General features: G+C 52.9%; 6 protein-coding genes across 8 annotated transcripts; 4 read left to right on the top strand and 2 right to left on the bottom strand.

The window, feature by feature from the left end:
• The first annotated feature begins 521 nt into the window (after positions 1-521).
• Positions 522-3,787, top strand: NCU01471. 2 transcript variants are annotated; one of them, XM_011396243.1, is made up of 5 exons: positions 522-1,607; positions 1,919-2,042; positions 2,111-2,260; positions 2,332-3,322; positions 3,393-3,787. In XM_011396243.1, the coding sequence occupies exons 1-4, from the start codon at positions 1,341-1,343 to the stop codon at positions 2,994-2,996; spliced, it is 1,206 nt and encodes a 401-aa protein (XP_011394545.1). In that variant the 5' UTR covers positions 522-1,340; the 3' UTR covers positions 2,997-3,322; positions 3,393-3,787. The 2 variants fall into 2 exon arrangements, with proteins under 2 accessions (XP_011394545.1, XP_011394546.1); XM_011396244.1 differs by having other exon boundaries at positions 2,332-3,787.
• Positions 3,788-4,075: 288 nt separating this feature from the next.
• On the top strand, positions 4,076-8,828 carry NCU01472 (hypothetical protein; the record flags this gene model as incomplete). Its single annotated transcript, XM_951656.3, has 5 exons — positions 4,076-4,155; positions 4,217-4,261; positions 4,344-4,633; positions 4,693-5,604; positions 5,662-8,828. The coding sequence occupies 5 exons, from the start codon at positions 4,076-4,078 to the stop codon at positions 8,826-8,828; spliced, it is 4,494 nt and encodes a 1,497-aa protein (XP_956749.1).
• A 241-nt stretch (positions 8,829-9,069) lies between these two features.
• NCU01473 (mitochondrial large ribosomal subunit YmL35) lies at positions 9,070-10,998 on the bottom strand. Its single transcript, XM_951657.3, has 2 exons — positions 10,224-10,998; positions 9,070-10,140 (listed from the first exon to the last, which is right to left on the bottom strand). Exons 1-2 carry the CDS (start codon positions 10,786-10,788, stop codon positions 9,356-9,358), a joined length of 1,350 nt encoding a protein of 449 aa, XP_956750.2. The 5' UTR covers positions 10,789-10,998; the 3' UTR covers positions 9,070-9,355.
• Positions 10,999-11,062: 64 nt separating this feature from the next.
• NCU01474 lies at positions 11,063-12,918 on the top strand. Of its 2 annotated transcripts, XM_011396245.1 has the most exons (3): positions 11,063-11,535; positions 11,615-11,717; positions 11,790-12,918. In XM_011396245.1, the coding sequence occupies exons 1-3, from the start codon at positions 11,455-11,457 to the stop codon at positions 12,581-12,583; spliced, it is 978 nt and encodes a 325-aa protein (XP_011394547.1). In that variant the 5' UTR covers positions 11,063-11,454; the 3' UTR covers positions 12,584-12,918. The 2 variants fall into 2 exon arrangements, with proteins under 2 accessions (XP_011394547.1, XP_011394548.1); XM_011396246.1 differs by having other exon boundaries at positions 11,615-12,918.
• Positions 12,919-15,067: 2,149 nt separating this feature from the next.
• NCU01475 (hypothetical protein) lies at positions 15,068-17,493 on the top strand. The gene is made up of 2 exons (XM_951659.3): positions 15,068-16,895; positions 16,959-17,493. Exons 1-2 carry the CDS (start codon positions 16,290-16,292, stop codon positions 17,034-17,036), a joined length of 684 nt encoding a protein of 227 aa, XP_956752.3. The 5' UTR covers positions 15,068-16,289; the 3' UTR covers positions 17,037-17,493.
• A 1,017-nt stretch (positions 17,494-18,510) lies between these two features.
• NCU01476 (hypothetical protein) lies at positions 18,511-21,892 on the bottom strand. The gene is made up of 3 exons (XM_951660.2): positions 21,551-21,892; positions 21,343-21,491; positions 18,511-21,230 (listed from the first exon to the last, which is right to left on the bottom strand). The coding sequence occupies exon 3, from the start codon at positions 21,180-21,182 to the stop codon at positions 18,837-18,839; it is 2,346 nt and encodes a 781-aa protein (XP_956753.2). The 5' UTR covers positions 21,183-21,230; positions 21,343-21,491; positions 21,551-21,892; the 3' UTR covers positions 18,511-18,836.
• Between the last annotated feature and the right edge of the window lie 85 nt (positions 21,893-21,977).

The raw sequence follows: 21,977 nt of genomic DNA, 5'->3' as shown, positions 1-21,977 counted from the left end.
CGCACGTTGCAGTTCTAGACACCTTATTCAGAACCACTGGAAGATATATTCTTGCTTTTACCATAGCCTATATGACCATGGCTTCCTCTCGCGAGAGGCTGGTAAGTTACTTTTGTTTTCCATTCAGCAACGGCTTTGAAGAGAGGACCCGGTTGGCTTTCATCACAGCACATAGTATCGAGATGGTTGGAGGGTACACAGGATAGAGGAGTTCAGAGCAGGAAGGGCATGTTCACTAAGGAGTAGTGATTGCCACTGTTCAAGTCAACTTTCATGTACTTGTTCCAGATTTGAAGCCGTTCAAAACACAACCTAGGAAGTGTATGATTTGCCAAGCGATGACACTCTCAACACACATTGTACATATCAAAGTGAAGAGCAACCTTTTAAAGATGTACAAGTATGTACGCCGGTCTCGGTCACGAATCAAAGGTCGAAAGAAGCTTTATCTACACGTGTGGGTCCTTATCGCTGCCCAGCACCTTGCACCAAAATTACCTGAGGGGTCGGGTCCGGGATTGCCTACCTAAACCAGACCGAAACACCCCATCGACGCCCGATAAACCTGGAATGGAACTGGAACCGGCCCAGCGCAAGCAGCAAGCATCCCCTCCTCCGTGACAGGCTCCATTGTTGTGTAGCGCTCTGGCAACCTAAGTGGAGGGAGAACTCGACTCCCTGGTCAACGCCGACTTCTGGCCCGCTCCGTCTACATTCAAGTGAACCACTGCTTTATAGTATCACCATCCCTTTCACTCTCGAGTATCCCGTCCATCACCGCCGAAACTGCCGTTGCGGTGAATCCACCATTTTGCCTCCGAACGGGTCGACCGAATACAACAAAGGAACGGCTAGATTCAGCTACCGTATTAATTCCCGTCCATCTTAGTGTAGTCGATTGCGCCCAAGTCCTCCTACTTGCGACGACTGCCACCTACCTCTAGGTCATCCAACTACGTGGTCGCTTCAACTTTCTTGCCCTTCTTTTTCCGTCTCTTGGCTCTCATCCAAACGACGCCCCTCCGCCTTCGTTACTTTGCACTTCGCGGTCGGCAGTTACACACAACTATTCACCTCTGTCAAATCCAATTGACGTCGAAAGCCGAGACCGCCCACGGATTCGGAACCAAGGGAACAGGACAGGACACGGTCAAGGGGCTGAAAGGAAGAGAGGGGATATCCAAGATATCAGTATAGAAACGGAGCCTTAATCACACCGGTTGAAAACTGTGGGTGGACGGCGCGTCCATACTCCGTCAACGGAAGCAAAGCTCCAAGTACCGGGCAAGACAGAACTGCAACGGGGGTCCTTCCCCAATGTATGTTCCACGACCGCGATAATGGACGACTCTTGTACTCCCCCTGACCAGGCGGCTTCTGGTACCGGCAGTGATGCCGCCGGTGTTTCTCCCCAGGCTTCCCAACCTTCCACAGCCTCAGCTGGGAACAGCAATACCGATCCCAATCTCAATGGCCCATTGACGCTCCGACCTGGTCACGAGCTGCCTTTCGTTGCGCCATCATCCTACCTTCGTCCCAAACCAAGCAGTCGCACAATGTCAGATAAGACGTCAAATCCCCTGGACAAGGACCAGATGCAGGGTCTGGTGAGCATCCCAATTCCGAGACAGCACACCCATAATATTCCCTACCATCAGTCCATTCTCCCTTGACTTCCATCCACATGAAAATTCCATGGCCCCAAGCTGCCGCTGCCAATCTAGTCCGGTTGAACTCTTCCGGCTCGGTTGGCCTCTATGCGAGATGCCGGCGTCCATGGCCCTAATCCTTGCTCATGATATGCCGTCGAAGGAGGCAGCTTGGCAGAAAAAGAAAAGAAAAGAAGAAGAGGAAAACCACAAGACACAATCAGCCTTTGTTCATGGGCTTGTCGCTGACTGACCATTGATGCAAACAGAGAGGTATTCGCGAGTTCCTCAAGGTCCGCACCAGTTACGATGTCTTGCCGCTCTCCTTCCGCCTAGTCATACTCGACAACGATCTCCTTATCAGGAAGAGCCTCAATATTCTGATCCAAAACGGTACGATTACAAGGCAAAACTAGCTTGGCCAGTGTGGTGATATTGTGATGCTGACCGTCCTCATTTAGGCATTGTCTCGGCACCGCTCTGGGACTCGCGCAACGGAACCTTTGCTGGCTTGCTTACTAGCACTGACTACATCAATGTCATCCAATATTACTGCCAGTTCCCCCACGAAATCGATCAAGTCGATCAATTTCGGCTGAGTAGCCTTCGAGGTGAGTGCCATCATCAGGGACTATCGAGGTCCTCTCTTGCGGGGCGTCAGGCTGACGAGTAATGCATGTAGATATCGAAAGGGCCATTGGTGTTCTGCCGCTCGAGACCGTATCTGTCCATCCCATGCGCCCATTGTACGAAGCCTGTCGACGAATGCTTAAAACGCGAGCTCGGAGAATTCCCTTGATCGACACGGACGACGAGACAGGCCGAGAGACTGTTGTCAGTGTTATCACACAATACCGCATCCTGAAGTTCATCGCGGTCAACAACGAGCAGCACACGATGTTGCTAAAGAAGCCCGTGAGGGAGATTGGCTTGGGAACCTACACCGACCTTGCTACGGCGAACATGAACAGCTCCGTTCTGGATGTCATTCACCTCATGGTCAAGTACAACATCTCGGCTGTGCCAATTGTCGACAAGGACAACAGAGTTATGAATCTATTTGAAGCCGTCGACGTCATACCCTGTATCAAAGGGGGTGCGTACGACGAGCTGACAGCGACTGTTGGCGACGCCTTGTCTCAGAGAGCTGAAGATTTCGGGGGCATTTACACGTGCAGCGAAGAGGATCGCCTGGACTCGATATTCGAAACCATCCGAAAGTCTCGAGTACATAGGTTAATTGTTGTTGACGATGACAGCCGCCTCAAGGGAATCATCTCTCTCTCGGATATCCTCAAATACGTATTGCTCTACGGCGAGGAAGAGGATGACCTACAGGAATATTAAAAGGGAACACGAAGAATGGGCGGCACTTGTCATGGCCTTAGGTTGGCTATAGGAAGGTATGGTTTTGTTTTGCATTGCATGGCGCTTTTGTTTTTGGAGGGTATGTCGAATCAGTGGAACACTAGGGTCGTATATTCTTACCTCCTCGATGGGCCATATAGATGGAATCTTCTCTCATCCTGGAACACGGCAAGAGGAGGTGCTGTTATTGCTGAACAATGGCTTACTAGTGGTCCTGCTCTAAAATTCCTCTTCCATTCCACCCTGCCCCGTACAGCACTGGATTGACGTGGTCACTTCGGTACTGTAGTGATGTTCAGGTAGTGGTGAGCATATTTACCTGCTTTGTAGATATGGATACCTAGGTATTTGAATGTTCAACTGACAACGAGGCAGGTCTAGATGAGAATGTGCTCGCCTTGAGTTTTAGCCAGCGCAATGGCGTCGGCCATAAATTACTATCTAGGTAGTTGTTAGGCAGTGTAGTAAGGTGACTCAGCGATGGTTGTGATTGTCATTTTTTGTTTCTTCCTCTGACACTTGGTCGCTTCGTTGCTTCCTTGGTTTCCCGTCTCTTCTATTCATTGCTCCACCTACCTCTTAGGTGGGTTATCAGTCTCATCGGGAAGGAACAGGTTGGACACAAAGAGCGACATGAGAATACGGGAAGCAGCAGTTTACGACAAACGACACGATGCGTCAATCCATGCTCTGGGCTTAAGTTTTCTAGAGGGCTTTCACAAAGCATCATCAGTTTGCAGTCACTTTGGATATCTTGTCGTACTATCGCCTCCCAGATACCTTCTTTTACTTGTTTCGACGTCTGTATATCCTCCAAAAGAACGAAGGCATGCAAAACTATCATTACGAAACCGACCGGACATCCGTTGCATCGGTCGGTGCGCCCTCAACCCCCAAGAGCCTCTTGCCCAGACGCGTACCCAAGAGAGGGCAGACAGATGAAAGGTCAAGTACATGGCGCGGTATCCCTCAATCCGCCACGGCAGGCCGACTTCCAGATCCTGTGGCATATAGGCGTGCGAGCAGAAGCAGTGCGACATGGACATCATCCAGTGGCGATGTCGGAGGCTACTCCGATGCAGACGAACTCCAAGATCGAGGAGACTTTGTGCGAGAGTACAATAGACTCGCAGCCAAGGTTAGCTAACCCGCATCTTCCGACTGTTCGTGTTGAGAAGCCCACTGACTAGAGGTTATAGCATGGGCTCCGCCTACTTCCGCCCAACGATGATGGCCCTTCGTCGGTAAGTGGCCGTTACCCCTGGTGACTGTATGGACCGCTGACCAACACGATAACCAGAGAGAAGCAACACCAAGTCCACACAGAAGAGGATGGTTTTCCCGCACATTCCGGCGCCACCCGTCGGGCGCCAGTAATGCCAGCTCAGCAAAATCAGGACGCTCAGAACGAAAAGCAAGCCACAGACGGAGCATCAGCGATCTAGCATCACAGTTGGTACATCCAGCGAAGCGAGACATTCTGAAAGACGAAGATTTGCAATCCCTGGTCCGTTTGTGCGGCAAGAGCATGTTCTACCTGCCGTCGGAGTATGCGCCCAGCTCCTTGATCCTCCCAACATGCCTTCGCGCAACCGCCCAATATCTCGTCCAACATGGTAAGAACTACAAACCTCAAACCTCCACACTAGTAAGGCATTTACTGATGGTTATACAGCTACGGAGACACGCGGTGTCTTCAGAATTCCAGGCTCTGTTAAAGTGGTTGATGCCCTCTATGACTATTACTGTACTGAAGGAGATCCGGACGAGATATCTAGCACCACACGCTGCCCAAACCTCCCGGTCCACGTCAAAGCTGGTGTTCATGACGTTGCTTCGGCATTTAAGCGTCTTCTTTCTGGGCTTCCCGGCGGTATTCTTGGATCCCTCCCGCTGTTTGACGCTATGGTCTCCATACATAGTCAGTTGAACGGAGATCCTGAGGCCACGAGAACCAAGCAAACCAAGCTTCGTGCTAGAATGATTGCGTTGGCAATCGGCAGTCTTAGGTCTCAGTTACGTCGTGAGCTGATATGTGCAGTTTTTGGCCTCCTGTGCTTGATCGGACGCGTTGCCGAGATAGCACCCCGTGAGGATGACTTTGGCAGACCACTGCCTACAGCTGACTTGATGGGCTACAATGCTCTAGGTGTTGTCTTTGGGCCGCTCCTGGTTGGTGATCTGCTCAACTCTTACTCAATACGAGGTTCCAGTGTCCATCTTATACTCCCCCAAGTGAGCCTACCGCCCAACTGCAAATGGGAACAGAGGAAGTACAAACAACCAGAGGAGGCTATGGCCCATTGTCTCCCAAATATGGACAAAGTCCATGTTGCCAACAGCATCGCTGAGACGCTTATAACGAATTGGCGGGAAGTTGTCAAGCAAATGAGGAGCCTCGATGTGTTGAGGGTGGTTGGATCAGGCATGACCGATCAATGTACTTCACGGAAGGGATCATTGCGTGCTTCCGTCTCGGAGCCCTTTGTCTTACGGAGGCCTCTTGAGTCTGAACAGAATTGTCCGCAGACATGCCCTTTTCAAGTGTCGGAATCCCCTCTTCTTCCAAGCCCGACGCCCGAAACTCGTATGTCCACCTTCATCTAGACGTCGTTAGTCTCTTGCTGACCTGACAACTGACCAGGTGGACGAGGACTTAGTGGAGGACTACGAGCAAATAGGCCTCGGCCTTCACTTATAATTCCTCGACAGCGTCCAAGACCCTCGCGGTCATTGTCTCGAGGTCGACTCAATACGCCTGGGCCTGTAGTGTTACTGTCGCCTACCGTGGAGGAGCCTTCTGGAGGTGGTGCGTCTCTTTCGAAGAGACGATCAGAAGGCTCGATTACATGTGCCGACGAAACATCAGCTTGCCAACACCGTGAGGGGCAGCAACTTGGCTCTGAGTATGTCGAAAAGAGACAAACAGGGTCCTTGACTGAATTACGAACTATCAAGCCTGATTCAGACACACCCCGGGCCATCAGACGTAGGGGTAGCCTGACCAAAAGCTGCACGGAAGGACGCGATGTCCATCCGCCGATCAGCTTCCGCGACAGAAATGGAAACAAGAGTCAGGGGAATGCGCCGCAGTCAGTTTTTGATACGCCAATGACGAATACCCCACCCCCGAGGGACCGCGGCTCTGGACCAGAAGACTTAGAGCCGACTTCGAGACCATCTGTGAGAGCCCAATCACAGAATAAAATGTCTATAAGCAGTTGCCGAAGTGATGCAAATGGAATCCTTCCAGACGGAAAGGTCAACCTTAAGAGCTCGGGACACAGGTTTTCGAGGTTTCCAGTTTGGAGACGGAGAGAGAGATCTGACAAATCGACGGACCCGGTTGAATCAGCTGCAAAACCTCCCAGTCCCATCACAACCTCATCAGGACGCTCTTCTCTCCAAAAAGGTCGACGAAGACTGTCATTTCACTTGAGGAAATCGACAACAGCAGCTTCTGAGGAGGAAAGGGCGGAACAGCAAGTCGTTGATGCTTCTCATATTCTAATGGAGCATGCAGCCGGTGCTGAGGAGACTCCAAAGCCAAGTGTCAAAACTCACCATTATGCTGGCGGCCCTTTTAGCCACTTTGCAACGTTAAGCCGGGCTACTGGCCGCATAGCTCGAGCAGATCGAACTCAAGAGGCTCCCGGTAAACCAACAACGGCACACGATCAATCACATGCAAAATCGCGGGCAAGATCGTTAGCATCGAAGATACCTCGTGCACGGAAATCCGATCGGCGACTGACTCGAAGGCCGAGCCGGGAGTCTGCACGTCGCAGTACTATTTCCAGGAAGAGCACCTTCGAACACACTCTTGCCTCTGTTCCTCCTGAAGTTCAACATAAAGAAGACCATGTTAACCCTCACCAGGAGAAGCATGAGCCAGAGTCCCGGCCATCGACTGTCCTGAAACATGACCGCATGGCTGATTACACACCACTCACCATGTCCTTTGATGGAGATCTTCGACCACCAACAACCCCCGTAAGACCGCTACCTTACTCCAGCAAGTCTTTCACTGGGAGTGCGGTGAGGGCAATGGCTGCCATGTTTGAAACTGCTGCTGCGAAGGACAAAGACCTGAGGAGACCGGAAATTCTTCCCATGCCTATCAAAGCGCCTGGCAATGTGCTTTCGCATTATACCGTTAACCCTCCATCACCACAGAAACCGCAGTCACCATCATTTGGATCACCCGCACAACGTACTGGTGGCGTATGGGAAGATGAAAACAGAGAACATCCAGAATATAAGGGGAACCCAAACAGGAGTTCTGGACGAGGAAGCCATGACGGGGAGAATAACGAGGACGACATTCCAATGAGTTCAAGCGCGACTGTAGAAAGGAGTTCCAAGAGATTCGATGAGTGGATGAACGAGCAACAAAGCCACGAGCCATCAAGAAACACTAAAGGGGAAGCCGATGTGAACAATACATTTATGCACAAGGGAGATTTTCGATTGTCTCGGTCAACGGCAAATGATGGTGATAATAGAAGCAAACTCTTGTTCTGCAATGAAGCCCAATACGTACAACTACCACGATCACCTCAAATACCCAGGCCTTCCAGCGCGCCCACTGGATCTCCACATGCCATTCGGAGCTCATGGATGCCAATGAAAGTTGACATATCACCCCATTTCCTTCAAAGTGGTATTAGCCAAAGTTCAGGGCTTCTAATTCAGCCAACTCCAGCCATGGACATGGCTATCGCGAGCGATATCCTGAGTTTTCAAACGCAAATTCGCCGTCTGCAGAGGCAGCTCGACTTCAAGATGGAGGAAAACAATCATCTCCGCAGCAAGTTGGCAAGCTTTGGTGCAGGACAATGTAGTCTACCGACAGAAGTCAGCGTACGGCGAAGCACAAGCATCAAACTGAGCGAGCACTTGCGGCAGACGGAACGCGAGTGTAAAGCGTGGAGAGATAGAGCAGAAGCGGCGGAGATGAGAGTCGCAATTTTGGAAAGGTTACTGAGGAGGAAGATGGATGGAGAACCATATAAGGAAGAGAGGACAGACTCTGAAGCCAAGGCACCGCCCACTACCCAGCACATGTTTACAGCGGAAGTTGACCGAAGCAGTGGGACTGTTCGGGATCGGCTTCGAAAGTTGTATGGTGTGCTGGACGGCTGCTCTGAAAGTGATCCCCATGAAGAGTTGGAGGAGGAGGAGGAGGAGGAGGAAGAAGAAGAATGTGCTCAGAGGTGTGCTAGTGTCTCGATATGGAGTGACGGAGAAGAAGAAGACCATGGACCGTCCAGTGATGAACCAAAACGGAACAGGGACAACCAGTGCGTGTCGCAGGAGAAAGAGGCGAATATTCAGCAGAAGAATTTTGTAGGGGAAGGCGAAAGCGATGATGCGGAGCAAGGTTTAGACGTATCATTTGGGCATGAAAGTCGTAGACATCATCAAGAGACGGATGAAAAGGTTGAAGATCAATTATCTGCGATAGTGGGAAGTGATGTGCATTATGATTATGAATGGGTCGAAGAGGAGGATGCTCATGAGCGAGACGATACAAGAACAGAACTGGGAAAAAGGCTGGCCCGGTGCGCAAACATCAATCTTCTCGGATGGAAGACATGCCAGTATTGCGAGGAGGGGTTGGCAGAGGGCGAAGCGAAGTCGGAAGGGATGGCACTGATGGGTAAGCGGATGGCGGATGATGATAAGAATGGGGAGGAAGAGGAAGAGGAAGAGGAAGAGGAAGAGGAAGAGGAAGAGGAAGAGGAGCGAGAGTGTGACAAACATCGATTTGTGGATATAATGGAGCATGCGGAGATGCGAATCGAGTAAACAATGTTGAGAAACGATGAGTTTATTGCGGGGACACGCTGTTAGGAGCTAGTTTCTGGCTGTATTGTTTACTGATTTCCCCTTTCGGACGGCTGGTGAAGAGGGGGGGGGGGGCAATAGTAGGAAAGTCAAGAATACCTTAGGATGAGTGTATCAGACGACGATACATGTTTTCGTTCAAATAGACAAATGTTTAGCTGCTCTATAGGATTATAGACAGCATCAATTGGATGACATGATTCTTTACTTGCCCGCCGGCATCAAGGTTCATGGCTTGTATTTGTACATTGATTAGGCGTTTTCCACGCCCTTTTAATCTACTCGTGTCTGATATAACTATTGTACAAGACAGGACAGCTTCAGCTACCGGCAAAGTCCGTCCCACTGCCACGCCACAAGTCGTCGTCGCCACCGTCGTAACGTGACGACTGCCGCTCTCTACAACAACAGCTTTAACAAGAGGACGATACTGCTGACCACAACGCTCGCACATGCACCTACTACACCCCAACCCAGACGCCCGCTTTTTACGCAATGCGCTTGACGTACTTCCACAAGCTCTTGTACTTGGGCTTCTGCCTCTTGGCTTCCCAACCCCTGGCCTTGCGGGGCGGCTTGAGCGAAGCAAACTTCTGGCGCTTGAATTCAACCTCAGCGCCGGGAATGCCGTGCCTCTCCATGACCTCGGCCGTGCCCTCGTCCCACTCGGAGCGGAACAGGTTGAAGCCGACAGGCTCGAGGTCGAATTTTTCGCGGAAGCCCTTGAGCGAGAAATTCTCGCGGTTCTCCAAATGCTTTTTCAGGGCCTCGCCGTCGATCTTGGCACCGGGCTTTTGCTCAAGCACGAAGACGTTGAGGCGGTGGTAGGGCGAACCCTTTTGCGCGAAGGGGGGAAGCCAGGGCTTGCCGACGTCGCCCTCGACGCGGTCGCCGACGCTGCGCAGGGAGAGAACCGTCTTCGACGGGTCCCATGGGATGTTGGCCGCCAGGAAGTGGCAGCGACGCTTGAAGTTGTCGTGCGTGACGTCGGGAACGTCCGAGTCGATGACGACGACAGTGAGGAGGCGCTCGCCCTTGTCGAAGACTTGCATGCGAAGTGTGGGTGCAACCTCGGTCACGCGCGAGTCGAGGATGGCTCCCGGGGAAACCTGGTAGCCACGGAAGGAAAGCTTGACGTCCATGGTCGGGTCGAAGGCGGGCAGAAGGTCGGGAACGACGTGGAACTGCGAGATACGCTGCGCAATGATTTTGTAGTCCATGGAACGCCAGCGGCGCTCGGCCATGAAACGGTAGACGGGCTTGGTCATGTCACCTGGAGGCAGAGAAACGTGTTCGTTAGACTGAGACTTGCGAAGCGGAGTAAACGTCATAAGAAAAGGAAAGGAAAATACAAACCTCTGCCATCCTCGAAACGCCTCTTCACTTCGGGGTCGTTGATGTCGGCCAGAATCTTGAGCTCCTCAATATACTTCCTCAAGCTCTTGATCCGTGTCTGCTTGGCGGCCTCGCCGCCCTCGAACTCGCTGGCATCCCGCGCCTCGATCAGCTTGATCTTCTCCGTCTCCTTGACAATCTGGGCGATTTTGGCCGCGCGGTCCTGCTGCAGGATCTTGCGCGCATCCTGGAAACACTGGTACGGCAGCTGCTCGAAGGGGAGGTTGCCGGTGGTGGCCAGGGCGGCCCTTCTCCTTCGCGACCCAAGCTCTGGACCTCCGACTACTGTGTCTGCTACTGTCGCCTTAGCCTCGGTTGCCGAAGGAAGGGGTGGTGGTGTTGTGGTGGAGTCGACAGGAGAGGTGGTGGTGGTGGTGGTGGCGCCCTCCTCTTTGCGCATCGGGGTCGAGGAGAAGGGCCTAACGGCGGCAACGGCGACGGACCGGGTCGAACATGTCGCAGCGCCGGGGCCGGTTTGCCGGAGACAGCGGACGAGTGGCCGCGCGACCTGCTGACACGTCGACATGGCGGGTGGGAATGTGTGCAGGCGGGCCGGAGGGGAGAGTATTGGAAGTGCGGGATCGCTCTCAATCGAGAGGAGCTGCACTCAAGGTTTCGTCGACGGGGAGGACGGGGTCAAGGACGGGACAGGGACGGGACGGAGGGTTCGTTGGTCCTTCAATTCGTTCCATGCTGCAGCCCACCTGCCCGGACTCGAACTGCGGCCAAAATTTCGTGGACCCCGGGGCCGGCAGCACAGTGCGCTCATTGGAAGTACTTATAGTGGGGGTTGCAGAGTAGCGGGCGTGCCCCGCGAGAAAGCTCGCCAGAAACGGGTACTCGATGGCTGCAGCGCACTGTACGTGCACGTTGCCCGCACTCCAGATCTTTTTTCTCCAGACTCCGTCCAGTCCCCTCGTCGGCCGAATCGTTGCGACTTGACTGGGAGGACCGGCGCCCGCGACGACCACCGCATATCCCGTCAGAGCCCCCGTCTCGGTCCCGTTCCGTTGTCCCTCCCTCGCCCCGAAGCGCGCTCCACGTTTCCGTCCGCACAGGCCCGTGGTTGCTAGTCTCTCTTTTCCTCCCGCGAACAACTGCCTCGAGCACCACCATATCATACCTGACCTCCACTACATCCGAGTTGCATTAACTTGTAACTCCCGTCACCTTGCCATATCACAACGCCGCCATGGCCGGCAAGGGTCTCAAGAGCCTCAACGAGGCCATGAATGCGCTGAGCATTGCTTCCAAGTCATGCAGGGCACTGCCGGTTTGTCCTCCATATGTCCACCGTCTTGCTACTGACCCGCCTACGACTTTCGCTCACCAGTACAAACCATGTCCACTAGATGCGCCAATCCTCTATTCTTCCCTGCAGACGGTCGATGGCCTCCGTAGCCACCCCTCCTGCCGCCAATATCACAAGATCGGTCTCGGAACCATGGCAACCCAGTATGAGCACCAACACGACTGCCAACCTCGACAACATCGCCCGCGCTGGAAAGGTACTAACCCACGATTCAGTCACCAACGTTCCTGTGACCGTCTATTCCTTCCCCGAACTCGAGCCGCGCTCCCTCGAATCCTACTCAGCCCGTCACCTTCACCTCCCGCTGCGTCGCGATATCCTCCACTTGGCCGTCATCTACGAAGGTGACTCGACACGACGGGGCATGGCGTCTACAAAGACACGCTACGAAGTTCATGGTTCGCACAAGAAGATGAGTCCCCAGAAGGGTACCGGTAACGCCCGTCGTGGTACCCGCCAGTCACCTCTGATGAAAGGTGGTGGAAAGACCTTCGGCCCCAAGCCCCGCGACTTCAGCACGAAGCTTAACAAGAAGGTCTACGATTTGGCCTGGCGCACCGCGCTGTCCTACCGCTACAAGCGCGGCGAGCTCATCGTCACCGAGGACGGCCTCGACCTCCCCCTTCCCAACGATTTCCTCTGGCTTGCCGGCGGCGGTAAGCTCAGCCGTGAGCTTGAGGACGGCTACGTCCGCAAGTGGGTTCACGAGTTCATGACCAGCTTGAACTGGGGCAAGGAGGCTGGCCGGACGACCTTTATCACGGGCGACAAGCGCCCCAACCTCTTCACTGGATTCGAGTTGGCCGGTGCCGAGGGTCGCGCTTTGGAGTTGTGGGATGTCGATGTCAAGGATCTTTTGGAGACGGGCAGGATAGTGATTGAGCGCAGCGCGCTCAAGGAGATGATCGAGGACCACCAAAGCGACCTCGTCACCCGTGTAGCAGTCCAAGGGCTCCGCCAAAAGGGTCCCAATCTGGGTGAGGTGCTCGTCAGGGCGCCGAGATACTAGACAGGGAAGAAGATGGAGAAGAAGCAGCAGCAGCAGAAGTGAATGTGTGTGTGCAACCACCGGCAACACTCTTGTACCATATGAATCGCGCAAGGAGGGCGGACTGAAGAAGACGGTTTGTCCAGCACGATGAGTGTAATATTCATGTTCCTTTGTACGGTGTACCTACACGAGTTTCCCTTGTTATTCGGAAGCAATTGGCTTGCCTTGTTCCCTCTCTGCATTGTGATAATAAGCGAGAACTGTGTAAAAGCCAAGGGGTTAAGTAGAACGGTATAGTAGTCTGTGACTGTGACACAGTTATGCGCAACTAAAATGTCATTTCTTGGAGTGAAGTTGCAGTGTTTCATTCACCACTCACTACTGCTGGCAATGCCTGGGCAGCCTTGCCGGTATGACCCCTTTGCCAACAGGAACTGCAGTGAAGTGAACAACTGAAGATGGAAAGAGGACGAGATGGAAGTTGCAGCCAACAGCCAACAGCCGACTGCCTGAACAGCTTGGCAGTCCCGCCTCAGCCCGCTGCCGGCCCGCCATGGAATTCCTCCCGGAATTTGCACTGGTGCACGGACCAAGGCTCGGGACCTCCCCGCGCCTATTTAACCAAGCCAACCCTTCCCCCAATCTTCAACTTTCCTTCTCCTTTTTTTTTTCCTCCATCCAAGTGCAGGGGTTTTACGCGTATCAGTGAGGATTCGTCCGAGATCGCGTTTTTGCTAGTTGAAAACTACATACCTGACCGCTCTCAGTTGGCTTCGGCTGGCTGGGGAATTTTTGGCAACCCACAATCCTTTCTCGGACTGGAGATTTCTTCATTTTTTTCTTCATCTTTCAATGCCTACGGTTCCTTGTCGAGGGGCCGTGGTGAGGAAGGAAACCACGGACGAATGCATGGCCCTATTTGTTTCGGGCTTTGGGATCGCGAACTTGCTGCTTGGGTTCCGTAAAGATCTGGAGGGCCCGTGTCTTCATACGACTTGTGTCGACAGCGCGGGGTCTGTCTGGGGATCGTGATGCGGTGTTGTTAAATTCGATGGTTTGAATTGTCTGGGCTTGGCGGTCATCTGCATGTGGTCATCTGAGACCAAGAAGTCACTTCGCAAGCCTGGTTTTATTCTTTGGATCGGAATGAAAGCGACGAGGGGTGTCCGGAACGCTGATTTGTCCATGTGTTTTTTGGACTTCAGCCGCCAGTTGCAAATTGTCGTGATATCGCAATCGGTTGCCAGAGATTGCGCAGCGTTGAGGTTCGCAGTACTTATAGAATCGGCCTTGTATCAACTTTACGAGAAGCATGCATAAATATCTTGCGTTCGGGTATCCAGCTGAGAGATCCCTCTCAGCTCGCTTGCCTCACCCGCTCACCAGAAAACAAAGGTCGATCTTGTAACCGTAGACAAGGCTTCGGTTGGCTTCTTCCCACTGCCGTATCTTGCCCATCAACATCGATGATGCGACAAGCGAAGTCCGGTCCGGTTCTCGCTCCCCACCCAGACCCTGGCACCACCAGGCTACCGTACACGATATAGCATCAAGACAATTCGGACATTTCTTCACGTAGTTCAGGGTCTAAACCGGCGCACCATTGTTGTCCAATCCTGTCGTTAATCGTTCCTTGTCTGCGCATACTGTAATCAAAGGTAGTATGGGTAATTTTGCTGGTCTCAGGGCTCTTTCGTTTCAATGCAAAACATATTCCCCTGGCATTCAGAGGGACGAATCATTTGCCAAGGGATGTTGTATGGCTGCTGGATACAAGAGACCTCTCCTAGACCTTTCCGCGATACCTCTCCAACACCCAACCCAGATCGCAAGATCCAAAATCATGGCATGGTTGTAAAGAGGCACACGAGGTCAGCATGTCTTGCAGAGTTGAGCTGTCCGCCGAGCCGTAAGCCTCAGCAGCGGAGATACATACAATGTCATATGGGTGGGAGAATCGAGAAAAGGACGGGAAGTGGGAATGCCGATTGGCCGGCGCGACGATTTCCGGACTATGCCAAGACTAGAACCTGGAAGTGTGAAGGCTGGAAGGTCCGTCGCCGTCTCACCATACGTTGAAGTCGACTGTCACTGTCGGGGGGCCCGTGGTGGGCATGAAGACTCGACGCCGGGTTTCCGCTACAAACTTACTTGCGTAGTGTAGGTAGGTGGTGTACTGTTAAAGAGTTTTTACTCCACTCAGCTGTCTAGACAAGCCGTAAGATTGGTCAGGTTCGGCAACTGGCCGTGTAAAGCTACGGATGGTTACTGTAAAACTGTATGATAGGCTGGGCGCGCGACACAGTGCTCCGCTGAAAACCTGTGGAGGTGCGTCGCGCTGCTGGCTGGCGAATGGCCCTGCAGTCCGTCCCGTCTTTGGCTGAAAGGCCAGGGCCGTCCAACTCTGCCTTCCATTCCCGCTCGCCTCCAAGTCCAAGGTGAGCGAGCGCCCTGCCCTGTCTTGTTCACTCCAGCCATCATCAACCGAACAACCAAAACCCACCACCACCGACCGACAATCAAACCTGTCGCCCAACCGACCCAGCATCGCCGAGCGCCGCCACGAGGCCTGCGATCACCGAGACGCCATTCGAGTCGACTCGTTTTCGACTTTGCTTTTCGATTTTTTCCCCCCCGGGCTATCTGTCGACCGCCATCTGGATTGATCGAGTTGGAAACTGCAGTTGGGGGAGTTGCACGCGGGCGGAGAGCGCAAGCTTCTGCGACAGTCGCCGGTTTACGCTTGCGACTCGACACGGCGAAAACACTCTTCCCCCTTCGACGAGCGCCCGCTTTCTGACTCCCTCTTGACACCGCTGTCTCGTCATCATCGGGCTTCGTCGGCCGATTAGAAGGATCGCGTCACATCCGCTTCAGCGTCGGAGCGTGACACCATCACCCACCTGCTGTTAGGGAGCGGTGAAATCTCGTTGTTGTTTGTCAGGAAAGAACCGACGCAGGCATCCCTTTGTTGTCACCGGACCGCCACTTTTCGGCAGCGGACAAGACAGACAATCGCTTTCGCGCCAAGGATCCTGGTCGATTATTCATCGCTGTCTGTCGCCTCAACTCAACTTCGTCAACGACTCCACCAATTTGCCGTCATTGAAAAATGATGTCTTTTCACCCCCAGACCCCGCAAAGCCCCTCGCATTTCTCGCCCAGTTCGAGTGATCAATCCACAAGCATGTCAGGTTCCATAGTTTCCACCACGACGACCTTGCCGACCCCAGCCCACAGCGTGAACGGAAGCTCCCTCGCCAACGACATGTCGTTCACAGACATTGTCATGGGAGAAAACTCCCCCCAGAAGCGCAAGCGTACATCCGACGATGTAGGCGATCGAGAGCAGAAGAAAGTCCACATCGAGGACCGCAAACTTGGTATTGACGACCTCCATTTGGACGTTGGTGAAAAATACCTCCTTTGCAGATCTCGTAAGGCTCCCTTCACCTGCACCCAAAAGAAGCAGCAGCAGCAGCAGCAGCGGCGGCGGCGGCGGCAGTGGCATATGCGAGAGAAGCGATCCCGCTCGTTGTGGCTCATGTTGCCGCAGCGACGGGCATTATCTCTCGGTCTGCTTTCCTGTTCTCCTCACCCCGTGCCAGTTGCTGGGTGACCGATCTTCGGTATTGTTGTTGCACATTGAAAAGAGTCTTCGTTAACATTGACAATCACAGAGCATCAACCGCCTCGTCCTCATCTGTCTGAAGACCTTTTCGAGATGTATGGTTTGGCGGATCTTGCTGCTGAGTATGCGCGCATCAAAGACGGCCAGAAGAATGCGCTCCGCAAGACGTACAAGGGCCACATCAAGAAGCTGGGAGTGCAAGGTCATTTTGACTCGGTGAAGACGGATGAAAAGGACCCTGAGAGGTTAGAGTACCTCATGGGCTGTCCCCAGGAGGAGTGGAATGCGCACTTTGTTAGAGGCAAGGAGATCACCCGGGGATTATCGTCAGACATGAAGAGCAAGATCTCGAGGGCTGTTACTATGAGCAGGGGGGCCGTCCCTTCTACGCTTTGGAACAACTCGGTTCTCGGGGATATCGCAGCGAGCTCGATGAAGGCTCATCTCAATCAGCCGCCATCGGCAAGACCCACGGCGCCCAACACCCCTTTGGCTTACGGGGGCCCAGCTATGCAGCGCGTGAAGCCGCAGACGCCCGGTTTCCAGGACAACCGGCCCAGACGCAACATCAAGAAGCGAGGCTACGGTGATTCCAGCTTTGAGGGCTACGGCGAAGGATTCGAGGACGATGGCGGGCTGGAAACGGGCTACTCCACCGGCGAGGGTGACATGGCCTCTGGCCTCAAGCGTCGCAAAAAGGTGCTTATTGGAAGCAACGTCCCCGGTTGAGAGATTGGGGCACCCTTTGCTGACATCGTACAGGCTCAGCCCGGTACTCAGTCGTATGCGCAAGCCCGGCAGCAGTCGAGCTATGGCCATCATGGCGTGTCTGGGATATGACGCCCTTCGCACGGCAGGAAGAGGAACGAGTACGCCACGCCGCCACCCTTGCGACAGATACCAACTGTTTTACCGTCGAGAGCCTGCGAGACGTTTACGGAAAGCCACGAGCAAAATGCCGCAGTGCATTGCGAATGGCTTAAACGACCCGCCTGATCAGTGTTCAGGGTGATACCTGGGTGACCGGATGTTAGTGGGACAAAACCGGTACGGAAGACAGGTCAGATTTTTTTGAGGCTCACACCTATGGCGAAAGTCTGGGATAAAGTGGCATAACGGGCGGTACTCGGGAGGTTGGCTCGGGGAAGTGGTGCGAGTCATCCTCATTGGCACACACACACACACAACAGTTACTGGCGGTGTTAAACCTACCAAAGGATCTGTTGTCTGTTGCTTCGTCTGCGGAAGAAGGGACGTCTGCGGCTGTTTGCTTTTTTTTTTTTTTTTTTTTTTTTCTGGCTCTTCAACTTGCTTTGTTTTTCTCCAAACCACATAACACGACATATACCAGCATGGCGTTCAGGGGGGGTTGTCTGCTTTTTTTCACATCACGTTTATTCAATCAAGGTTTCACGTACGACTTGGTTTTTCGGCTGGTCTTTTTCTATCACAAGAATGCAAAAATGAGGTCCACATACCCTCTACATCGTCTGATTATTTGCATACTGATGGAGGGGGGGGGGGGGGGGGGGTTAGCCCTTGCGAGGACAAAGAATCGAACAAGAGAAGAAAGGGGAGAGAATGACATGGATATCGTCTATTAGTCCTTTTGGTAAGGGGGGGTAAAGCGAAGGTTGATACCATACTGAATGGGATAGGGGAACGCGCGCTTCCGCGATGGAACTGTAGGGTCCCTAGTTAGGGAGAGAAGAAGGAGAGTGATTAGATGTATCACAAAAAAGCCCAAGCCGTGCCGGCTGGCAAGGTTTTGCGGAGAGGGGGATGGTGGTGATGATCATGGCTGCTAGACCGATCATAGCTGCCTTGCGCACAAACACCCTCCTACTAGGTAGTTGCCCCGAAGAAGCAAAGAAAAAAAGAGAGAGAGGCTCGATGACTTTGCGACTTTATAATATCAGAGGAGAGGGATTTCAGATCAGAGAATACTAGGGAAAGCAAGTTCTCCAATGGCCTTGTGTTAATGGAAGTGGTTCGTCTCATTTCATGTTCTGGTTTTGCATTTCGGCCCTGCTATGTTTTGGTGTTCCTGCTTTTCTGCTACTGCTTCTCGTTTCTGCTTCTTGTTTTTTGCGACTGCGGCCATTCATTGTTTTTGTTTGTCGTTTCGAGTAGCGCAAAGTTCAGACAAAAGATTGAGCGCGTTATGGGATGGATGAATGGATGGATGGATGGGACGAAAAGACGTAGAAGATTGAGTGGGATTGAAAGGGCAAGGGATGGACGGACGGGTAAGACAAGGACAGTTTAAAATAAGAAACAATGGAGTTGAATGGAACAAGTGAGCCAGAACAAAGCCCATTCATGCTACTATAGTGTCGAGTTGAGGTACATGGACTATGGTCTTCCTGTGCCCCTACGCAGCCGAGTTGGTTCGTGATGCTGATCGCATGTATGCATAGACTAAACGGTTCTTTACGCTACGCAGTCCTTTACTATCTCAGTTATCCTCTGTTGCCTGCGTATCTATCATCGATGGGTCCAGTCCTATACATATCGTTTCATCCAGTGTCTGTCGTGTCATATATCTCAATCCCCCATTACTCGCCCGTAGCCCCTCAGTACCCATTCTCTCTTCCTCCTACCCTCTCCCCTCCCCCCATCAACAAGACCCTCACTCACTCAATCGAGATCCAACCCCTGCATCCCCTCAAGCAACAACCTCTTGCTTGCATCGTCTTGCACCCACCCCATGATCCTCGAGCTGACATCCCCCACCAGCTTATCGTAATGTGGCCCCGCGAAGAACAAGCCACAGTGAGCACCAACTTCGTCCACTCCCTCCATGTAGACTTGAATCCAAGTTGGGTCCATGATGCCGTTGATCTTGGAGGGTAGCATGCAGAATTTGCGGAGTTTTTGTTTCTCCTCTTTTCCCCCCTTCGGCTTTTTTCCCTTCTCCTTTTTCTTGCTTTTGCTCTTTCCCGTTACATTCCCGCTGCTGCTGCTGCTCTCACCAGCCGGGGTCCCTAGCGACGCCGACAACGATCCCCCATCTAAACTCTGATTATGAGCCAAATGGTGAGTCTCCAATTCACCAATCCTGCTCGCCGTCGATTCCGCCCTCAATTTCTCTTCCTTCTTTTGTTTCCGTCCCCACTCCTTCTCATCTTTCTTCTCCTGCTTCTCGGCGTTCTTACGCAGCTTTTCCTGCTCTTTTTGAATGTCCCTTGCAAGTTTGGCTTGCGCCTTCTCGTGCTTTTCGACAATTTTCAACCGCTCTTTTAGAATCTTGTCCCGGTTCTTAACTGCTGCTTCGTACTCCTTCCGCGCTTGCTTGGCGTCCTTTTCGGCTTTTTTACGAGCGTCTTTGTCGCTTATGGAGCTTAGGTCTATGACGGGTGGCGGCGAGGGGGTGTCTGGGATCGGGGGGAGGTCCGGTAGAGGGAGTGAGGTTGTTTCTATGCTGGGCTCAGTTACGTTGCCGTTGCCGTTTCCGCTGGTGTTACTGATGGAATGTTCAGCAGTCTTGTCAAGCTCTTCGTGAGAAACGTATGCAGGGGGTTTGTCCTCCGCTTCCACACGCCCATGGACGGGTCCATCATCTGGTTCGGGTACGGGTTCCAGCTCTGTAAGTTCCCAATCTTCTTCGGTTGAGCTCCGCGGAGTCGAGGTCTGAGATCTCGCGGTATCGAAAGATTCCCGGTGCTCAGGAGCCTTTTCAAGCCTTTTCGACTTCGAAGGGCCGTCTTCTGGAGCAGCAACCTCTGACGCAACCTTTGGAGTACTGCCCTTGCGAGACTCCTTATCCTTGAGTATCCCTGTAGATATGGTGTAGTAGTTCACGAACCGCACTCTGACCAGATGCTCATTACTCATTGGGGACTGAATCAACTCATCCACATCTTCCAACCTCCTCAACCTGTTATACCTGGACTTCATTCCGGGGTAGTCGGCCAGACAACCGCCAAACTCCAAGTGTGATATGATGTGGTTAGTAGCTGCCTCAACAAGGTTCTCTTGGCTGTGTTTTTGCGCAAAGTGGGCTATGTTCTTCAACCATCCTCGGTCCACAAATGACACGTCATTGAAGAACTTTGGGTTGAAGAAAGGATCAGATGCTGAGGGAGACGACGTTGTTGATAGTGGTGTGGGCCTGGGTATGGGAGAAGTTGCCTCGGGAGGAGGACAGATTTCGGAATAAATTGATGCATCTGGTGACAGCCCTGGCGACTGCTGGGCGAAAAGCGTGTGAGACTCTTGCGCCGCGTTCGTGGCACCTGGAGGACTCGGAGCCTTACGGAAGAGACTTGCAATTCCAGACACTACAATACCTGGATGGAGGCCTAGCAATGGAGCGTCTAATGACAAAGTCCCCAAGATACGATGGCGAAAGGGAGAGTCGTCGTAAGCTGGAGGATCTTGAGGTTGACGTGGCAACAGAGCAACTTCAGCAGCCAGCAGGCCGCCCATAGAATGGCCGATCAAGATAACATCGGTGGTGGGCGACTCATGTGGCAGAAGCCAGTTACTGAAGTTATCTCGGGCCACAGCAATGGACTTGTAAGTCTTGTAGCGGGGGTAGATTTTGGAGTGGATGACGTGTGTCTCGGCCAGGGCTTGTCGAAGGTAGTTGTGGACATGGGCGGGAAAGGAGCGAAAGGAGGAGTCGTTGCCCATGAAACCATGAATGTAAATAACGAGCAGCGTCCTCCTGGGGTCCCTGTAACTGCCCGTCGGGGTCGAAGGGGCCAAGGACTGTGTGGACGAGGTTCGAGGGTCGGCCGGCCTGTTCCATTGGGAATATGGATAGTTCGCTGGAGGGGGATTCGAATTGTCCAGGCCGTGCCCTTGACCTGCCGTCCACTCCAGGGCGTTCTGGTGGTGTTGTTGTTGTTGTTGCTCTTTATCAACCACGGCGATGCTTGGCAGAGGTGATTGTAATTGTAGGGAGGACGGCCGTGTTGATGGCCCTCCTGACGAGGACGATGCTGCCCCTTTCAGCGATAGGTCTTGGATAGATGGCATGGTCCTCGGCGGATCAGCCACTGAACACGGATTTGAAACGAACTTGCTCTGAACAAACAAATTTGATTAATTGGAACTGAAGTGAACTTGTGAGTGTTCTGGGTTGATTTGATGTGGGGGTTGGTTGACCTGAGCAGGGCATCGATCTCGTTCTACCTACATCTGGTCCAGTGGTTGGTTGGTTGGTCACTGCCGATGTGCCACTGTTACTGCACCTTAGGGTTCAGGTACATACAGCCGTACAGCGGGCTAGAGGTCGACCTGGGGCTCTAGGACGTTGGTTAGGTAGTTGACGATCCCCGCTTACATCTGAAAGGGGTAAGCGAGACAGGAAGACACCAATTGATCATCGGCTGGCCGGAACTTACACATCCATTCCCGCAATGAACTCAGGACCACAAGGTGGTTACGTATCCTAGGTATCATTTATCGGTTGACCTGAACGTTTAATATCCAGTTCAACGGGATTTCCGCGATGGGAGATGCCATGCCACTGTCACGGTTGGTGCACGGAACTCTGGAGAGTGTTTGGCTGGTCTGGGTTTGCTCACTAATAAGTATCGCAGCCTGGACCAGCACATTCAACAGAACCATGTACCTCGCTGTGGCACGTAGGTATCAGCACAACCTCAAGGCTTGACCAAGGCTAAGCCACACCCAGAGGGGCAGCGAGAGGCAGACTTCAAGTGAGTTAGGTCTCCTCAGCTCAGAGATAGTATAGTAGACTGCCAGGCTGATAGAGGAGATGGGGCCTTTCTTTTATCTGTAAAAAGGCACCTACTGTTAAGTATCATC

Source organism: Neurospora crassa, linkage group V (genome assembly GCF_000182925.2).
Source record: "Neurospora crassa OR74A linkage group V, whole genome shotgun sequence".
Classification (NCBI taxonomy): Eukaryota; Fungi; Ascomycota; class Sordariomycetes; order Sordariales; family Sordariaceae; genus Neurospora; species Neurospora crassa.
The sequence above is the reverse complement of the archived record's forward strand: the minus strand, read 5'-3'. Positions and strand labels throughout refer to the sequence as shown.